This window comes from Culex pipiens, chromosome 3, assembly GCF_016801865.2.
Source record: "Culex pipiens pallens isolate TS chromosome 3, TS_CPP_V2, whole genome shotgun sequence".
Lineage (NCBI taxonomy): Eukaryota > Metazoa > Arthropoda > Insecta > Diptera > Culicidae > Culex > Culex pipiens.
In genome coordinates, this window is record NC_068939.1 from 63,961,185 (window position 1) to 63,969,595 (window position 8,411).

At 38.7% G+C, this 8,411-nt stretch overlaps 1 protein-coding gene across 1 annotated transcript; it reads left to right on the forward strand.

Annotated features, from left to right (window-relative positions):
- The first annotated feature begins 6,792 nt into the window (after positions 1-6,792).
- On the forward strand, positions 6,793-8,080 carry LOC120418561 (uncharacterized). Its single transcript, XM_039580992.1, has 3 exons — positions 6,793-6,995; positions 7,110-7,268; positions 7,329-8,080. The coding sequence occupies exons 1-3, from the start codon at positions 6,923-6,925 to the stop codon at positions 7,832-7,834; spliced, it is 738 nt and encodes a 245-aa protein (XP_039436926.1). The 5' UTR covers positions 6,793-6,922; the 3' UTR covers positions 7,835-8,080.
- The last annotated feature ends 331 nt before the right edge of the window (positions 8,081-8,411 follow it).

The following is an 8,411-nucleotide window of genomic DNA, read 5'->3' on the forward strand; positions in this document are numbered from 1 at the left end:
AAAATTTTCAGTTTAACCTTCATGTAGAATTGCTGTTTGTTTATTTAGGAAGCAACAAAACGAGTAAAATTTTCAGGATATCATCCTCTCGTACCGAATTTCGCGCTCGATTGGTGGCTCGATTGGTAAAATTTGAGTTATCTTATGATTTTTTTTTGGATTATTTGACCATAAGAGCTTACAGTTCTTGTTCCGGAGAACAACTTTTCCGAAGACAACATTTTACACTAAACACATTTTATAAAACACATATAAAACTGTAAATAGGAGCGTTTGGTAGGGTATGTCCGCGCATCCTTCCTCCCCTGTAGATTCTGTGAAATGTGATCCGTTCTCAAAAACCTCTCTGCGGTAAACACAATGTAGTAGGGCTGACCATTTTATTTTCTGCAATACAGTTTCGGGTGTTCTCGGATGTACTGCAATTATTAATAATGACAAGAAAAGTGTTGAGGGCGAAATCTAACACTCAAACGCTTGGGTAGTCATTTGACTCTTATTTTTTTCTTAACACTGGAACGCCCAACACATGTCCAACTTACACGGACGCCCAAGCCTCCCAAAAAAGTTGGAACGGTAACTTCAACACGCCCGTTCTCGGGCATAACTCAACCAATCGGGACGATTCTTGTTCCCAGTGATTTGTAAGAATGTCTAGATGATCCTAAAATTTTGCAGAACTTGATTTGAACAAATCTGTAATTTCTGCTACCGAAAACATCGTTCCAATTTTTTTTAAGCGGCAATTTTCGGCGAATTTTTTTTACACGCGAAAAAAAAAAGTTGGAACGATGTTTTTGATCGCAAAAATTACAGATTTGATCAAATTAAGTTCTGCAAAGGTCTAGAATCATCTAGACATCCTAACAAATCACTGAAAAGAAGAATCATCTTAATTGGTTGAGTTATGCCCGAGAACCATTGAGTTGATGTTACCGTTCCAACTTTTTTGGAGCCTTGGGCGTTGGAATGTTAAAAATCTCATAACTTTGGGTAGAATTGACCAATTTGGTTGCTTCTGGTTGCAAAAAATCCAGATTTGTCTATATTTTTAACAGTCAGATGGCAATGGAGCCGGTTCCAGTTCAGTGAACCGTTTCCGGTTGGAACTTGTTCCGGTGCCTGAAGGACTTGACCATGTCATGTATCCATGCAAGAGAACAACTTTTCCGAAGACACCGAGGCGATTCGTCCACTCTGAAGATGGTTACATAATTTATATAATTGTCTTTCAAATTCCTTCTTTTCATACAAGGTGAAATGGCAACTACGAGCATGTCTGGTTGCATAATCCGTTAGTTAGGGAAAACTACACAGAAAAAAAACATGATAATATTATATCTGGGATTGGGTACATCTTTTATGTCTGAAAAAATGTAATTTTACCTCTAAAATGTTTAAATTTACTATTAATTTAATGTTTTGGCACTTTTCAGTCTAAATAGTGTAAGTATTACATCATAAAAGATGTTGTATTACACCTAAAAACTTTACACGATCCAAATATACAATCTTTTTAAAAACTTTTTAAGCTTTTGTTCCAGTTTTGTTTTGGAAACAATCGCGTTGCTTCACAAAAATATCTGTTAGAATTTGGCTCTTAGAATTCATTTTAATCAATATAATTTTACTTGAGTTCATTTCTGGCGCACCAAAAATAGGTAAAATTTTCGGTTTAATTTTATGGAAACCAGGCACCTCTATGGATTTTTTTCTAGAAAGGGAGTTTCAATGAAGGCGCTTGTTTGCTTAGAATGAATAATTAATGTATTTGCTAAAATAGGAATAATAATAATTGGAATGACCAACATAGATAAATAAACACGATAAGGTAAATTGCCACAGGATTCTAACCTGCATAAAGCAGTAAATAATGTTTAATCACATAAAAAAATTGTTGTGTTTGAGATAATGCAATCATGGGTTGATCTGCTAAGATCAAATATTCTTTTTAAAACAAATGACTTCAAGAAAGAAGAAAGCACAATCAATTGAAATAAATCTTGACAAACACGTGTTCTCAGTGTTATACATTTAAGCTTGTCACTTGAATTTATTTACGACTTACCACAATCACTTTTCGGTAAGTTTGGCTTCCGGCTCCCAAATAATCGATCAATATTCAATACTCGTTCACCACTGTTAAGTGGTTACAACTTACTGTAGGTTTTGTAGTTTGAGGTGTCTGAAGACGTCCAAATCTCGCCCAAAATATCTATTCTAGACGACTTTTGTCTCCTTCACGGATGTTTTCGAACTGGAGTACTACTCGAAAGGATGCGTGGTGTGAATTAAAATCGGAGTTGATTGCTTGGGAAGATACGGCCAGGTGACAGTTGACGCACCAAGTAACGAAACTATTGGCACTACGCCCCCCGGGGCATGGCCTTCCTCTAACGTGGGATTTCTGCTCCAGCGCCTCTGACGAGACAGGAGAAACCGGGACCGACGTTTTACTTCACCATCCGATAGAAGCTCAGTGGATAAGGCGGGAATCGAACCCGCGTCTCATAGCATCATCGGGATCGGCAGCCGAAGTCGCTACCCCTGCGCCACGTGACGCACCAAGTACAAACTTTAATTCCCTAAAAGTACCAAAAATAGTACCCGGATGATGAAGAACCATTGCGATCATGCGTGTTAATCACCTTGAAGCGTGCCAAAACTCTTTTTTGTTAGATGGAATAACCCCCGTTGGTTCTCACTGCTGCTGGCGTTGCTGCTAGTCACGTACTAGCCAGCATGATTTATGCTTGGCAAACAATCAATCAAGCTAGATACGATTTACATTTTCCCTAGCACGTGGGCTCCGGAGTAAATTCACCGTAATTTGAATTCATCAACTGCCAGAGCCTTTCGTCAAAAGGGATAAGATACCTAGTAAGATGGGACAAATATGGCAATAGATATTCTACAGCGCATTCGCAGAAATCTACGCATACGATCCTTGATCGTGAATGCGATGGTGATTGACTGGGCGCGAACCTGCGTCATTGAAGTCACTAGAACAATAAAGATGCAACGCGACTGATAGGTTCTCACGAGGTGCTGCTCACTAGACGTTGTGGCAACACCACAGTTGGAGTTCTAGGAATCTACCCATGAGTCATTGATGGAATGAAAATATTGGATGTCATACATAAAAATTGCTCGCGTTTTTAAGCGTTTTGATGATGATGATCGTTGCTGAAATTACGATTCATGATTTATAATTAATAAATGTTTGGCATAAGGCTAATAATAAGATGACAGTACTGGAATTTGTCATAAGCAGAATAATATTTTGTTTATGTATTTTTTTGCTTTTTTATCCTGGGATGTTTCTTTTATTAATTTGTATAGCTTCGTCGAAATTAGGTTCTCGAAAAAAAAATACAGCTTAGAAGGAAAAGGATTTAGGTTAATGGCTGAAACGCCTTCAGAATCCCTAGGTAAACTGCATTAATGACGCAAGCACCATCCGTAGATCAGGACCAAACCAACCGACATAATCTATGCACGCCACGTACAACATTATGATCATTATAAAATAGCCAGCTACTGGCCAAGAATTACCATACAATAGAGCTGCCAAGATTTAGGTTTCCGAAGGTGCGATCTGCGGACACATCCGTTAGCAACGCACGCCGGTTCTGGGTAGCAACTGATGATGGCTCGCAAAAAAAGGCGCCGAAATGTCCAGCACAAATCCCGTATCGCCCTTTTTTATGGCGAGGCCAGCTCTGGTCACGTTCCCGGTCTCCAGACGTTTGATGGACACCTTGAAAAGGATCCGCTTTTTACACACAAAATTAAGCCCGCAGCGGTTGCACAACTTGGAACAGGTGGACAACACATGTTCAATGCCGAACGTTCCCCGGGAGGAGAGTCGATTGGCAGGAACGTGCTGTTGAGTTGCATATGGAAATTGGCGCGAAGCAAAAAGCCATCCAGAATGGACTTTTATATAATATCGATTTTTGTGCTGGACGAGACCAAACTGTCAAGCGATTGATCGAGACACTTTTTTCTGGGCGAAGATTCGTTCGATCGAATCTCATTGATATTGGTGACATGGTTGAAATTTGCCGACTTTGAACCACGCGATTGGATGAGGTTTTTAGGGTTGATGAGTCATTCGATGCTACCAAATTTACAAGTGATAAAATATATAAGGCCAATTTAATGTTAGGTTTTTTGCCTCTCAAAATTAGAAATTTTGAAAAAAGCTCCAATTGCTTAAAGGTGAAAAATTTGACGATTTGTAGATTAAATTTTCAAAAGATCCTACATATCTGCATAAAAATCTGACGACTCATAGTTTTTTTTTGAAAAATTTCTCTAGACTTAAATATATTATTAAATTATTTCCTATAGATTGCACTAATGCTTAATTTTCTTATAGATTGTACCAGATTTTGTTTAAATAACAATTATATTATTGATAACCTCCTGATCTTTTGATATTGATATTGAATTCGATATTGAAAAGGAGAGAATGACAAACATCAAAAATAAAATTTATATTGTCCTATTATGAATATTTAAATATTTAAACAAACTTTTTTTCTAGAAGATTAAATAAAAATTACTCTGTGAAAATATCCAAAAGATGAAGCTGTTCTAGGAAAAGCATACCTGCTCCATATTTCTTAAGGGGTTACATACATGTAGAAAATCTAAATTTTTCATATTTCCGATTTTTTATTAAATCCTTTAAAAAGATGAATTCCAATCACTCCTGAAAGTTTCATGAAGATATGTCATGATTTAAGTGAGTAGAAGACGATTTAAGTTTGAAGTTCTGCCATGCGCAAAGCGGACTGTCAAACTTTGTGAGCGTTTTCTCGGAACACCGAGTTGATTTACGGGTGCCACGATATCTCGAGATTTGATGGACCAAATTGGCTGAAATTTGGGATGAAGACTCTCAAGACATATCCCGTGTGCATGACGAGGCCCGATTTTGAAATTTAGCTTTTCAAAAAAATACAAAAATTAAAAACGGACGATTTTTAATATGAAAAACACAAAAATATTATTATCTTTTTTTTAAATAAACTTTTTCATAATCGACTTTCGTCATGCACACGGGACCGTTTTAATGAGTCTTCACAAAAATTTTGAGCCGATTTGGTTGAAGCAGTGTTGAGATATCGTGGCACCCGTTTTTTGAAACTGCTAACTACAAATAGCTATATCTCGGTAATTATGCAACCAAATGTCTTCAAAATTATGTTGATAATAGTTAAAAATGTTCATGTTAATGTGGTGACTTTGATAGGTTTGATTTTTTGGGTCTCCTACGAAAGGCCGAATTTCAAAAGGCCGAATCCCGAAAGGCCGAAATTCATAAGGCTGAATTACTCGAAAGGCAGAATTCTCATAAGACCATCATGAACATCATATTCAATGAAAATCGTGAATATATGAGCAGAATTCCATAACTATTCTGCCTTTCGAGATATTCGACCTTTTGAGACGTTTTGCCTTCTGAGTAAAAGACAATATTCGGCCTTCCGAAATTCTGCCTAATTGAGTTTCGGCCTTTTGAGGCAATCCTGATTTTTTTCCTCAAACTGAAGATTAAAAATGAAATAAATACGGAATGCTCTGGAATCACACTCATTATGGTGTTCAATGTACAAAGTACTTCAATTAGAAGTTTTCATATTTTTTTTAAAAGTTCAAATAGTTAGTAGAAAATGTTGTTTGAAATTATTATATTAATATTCTCAAAGTGTCATAATTTTCTCTATGAAAATGATTTCGTATCAAAAACGAATTTTCCACTAGGAGAAGATTAAATAAGTTTGGTAATAATAAATTTAATGTGTTTTGAACATAGGCATTTTCAGCAAAACAAATTTCATATAAAATGTGAAAATTTTTTACTCGTGCTCCAGTTTAAAATGTAATATTTATCGATGATTTCATAAACAATATTGGTTTTAATGAACTTCAAGCAAAATTCTGAGTTGTTAACAATTTTACTTAAACTTTGTACGTATTTTGTTAAAAAGCTTATAAACTTAGGTAATTTAATATTGATACATTGATTCTATGAACGTCGTTTTCAAAAGTTTACTGTAGCCTTTAATTTTGACTGTTACACAATATTTTTTCTATGAATTCCAGTCTTACGGTCACGGTCAAATTGTTAATTGTTAATTGGCACTTATGGTATTTTTACAATCATAGAATATTGAGACAACAGACGGGAAAAAAAGTTCAACTTAAAGGGTTACATCTACGTAGAAAACCTCAAAGTTTCATATTAGAGAAAGTTGCATCCACTAAAAAGATGATTTCCAATCACTCCTGAAAGTTTCATGAAGATATTTTGGGATTATCCCAAATGCCACCCTAAGCCAATCCTCCCATGACCATTTGCGCACTTTGTCCCCAAACAGTTAAAATTCTTCGGCATTTCTTCGGGTTTTTGCAAATTCGCAAATCCGGTGCGTTCGTCACGTCCGATCGCTTCTTCGCTTCTGCTACTGCTTCTCCCGTTCTGGTCATTTGACCAATCTTGGGAGGATTCTCTCTCCCTCATTTTGGCCGTTTGCCCAACCGCGTGCTCGCACACACTCTCTCGCATGTGCTGTGAACGTTTTCAAGTAAGTCAAATTTAAATTTATTCTAAAATCTAATAAAATCGATAGCCTTACATACGAAATTAGTTTGCGCGCACACCACTGAAACAAAAGAGGCAATAATAATTTACCCTGCATGAATACCAACTAATTCTTTCGCTATTTTCGGTATAAAAGCGCCTGTTCCCGGAGCCAGAATTATCAGTTATCGGTGGAAACTTATCCAATAAACAGTAGTTTAAGTTTAGCGCCCGATATTTGCTCAACTTCAGCTGAAGAAACGAAATTTCGTAACGAGTAAAAAAATCTTACGTGTAACAAGTGAAATATATATAATTACAGTGAAAATGTACAAGATCGTTGCTCTTTTTGTGGCCCTGTGCGGCGTGAGTGCGGCGTACACGATCCCGATGAGAAATGGTGCGTGAATAAGATGGACTTTTATGTGACACAGATTCAGTGATCTTCAGTGAACATCTCAAAAAGGCTTGCAGTGATACTAATCGATCAATGTTTTACCCCTATTATCGTCAGCTATCATGTACTACCGTCAGGCGATGCCCTACATGGCCCCACAGCAGGCAATGTACGGATTCCACTACCAGAACCAGCAACTGCAGAATCAACGCCGTTCAGCCGGAGTATCTGCCTTTGCCGCCGGAAACACCATCGCCACTGGAACGTATCTGAAGGGTAAGAACTGGGCCGGGACAATGCGTTCAGGATTCAAAAAAATATCGTTCTCCATTGTAGACTGCCAGAACTCGGATGTGGAAAGTGCTGAACTGCCGGTTCAGGCCGACCAGAGTGTGCAGTCCGTGGCTGAAGCTTTCCCAGAGGAAGCCTACCCGGCCGAAGCTGATGCTCCCCAGTATGACGTTCCGGCGGTTCACGAGATCGAAGAGCCCCTCGCTGAGGAACCCCAGGCCGCTCCGGTTGCCCCCGTCGTGATCCCGGACCAGAAGAAGAAGGTCACCGTTCAGCTGGAGTCGGCTGAGGAAGACGAAGAGGAAGTGTTCGTGGGACGTCGCGGTGCCCGTCCTGCCCTGCCCAACACCTACTTCCCGATCAACTTCGGAAGCACGAACGGAGGAGCCATCGCAATCGCCAACTCGTACAGCACCGGCAAGGGAGGATCGGCGCACAGCACGGCCACCGCCTACGGAAGCCCAGCGGCTGCGGCATCGGCTGACCTGAAGAAAACTCCGGTGGCTCAGCTCAAGAAGAAGCCCGCCAAGCTGCGTGCCCGGAAGTACTAGACGCTTGTCCAGTGTTCTGCTTTAGCGATAAGGTTCCGTACCGTCCCACAGTCCCTCCTTAACTTATTAAGTGTAACTACGGTCAAATTTTGCCTTCCCTTCACACTCCTTAGGATAACGCAATGGCATAGTGCAAGCTAATCGATTAGTTTTGTAGTACAGCGACAAGGGTTCACTATTTATTTTGTGATTTAACAAGGAAAAATTTCAGAAAATCGTTCAAATACATCGAGTTGTGAACAAAAATGTGGCTTTACTATGGCATAATATCACATGCCTTGATTTCTGGAGAATGGGCGGGATTTGATCCTTTTTTGTATGAAGCAGTAGCCGCAACCAATAAGCCATGGAGTCGATATATTCAAATTATACACCAAGCTAAAGAAAACGCAAAATTGTTCCTTAAGGGCTAAGAGAACCAGCTGGGAATTTTTTCAGTTAAATTGAAATTTCTCGAAAACGATACATTTTCTCAACAAACCGACATTTTGTAGCCAACATTCTAACGCACCTACTGGTTAAATATGAGCTTGATTGGTTAAGCCTAGCCTGCACGGTTATCTTTTTAGTAAAAGCC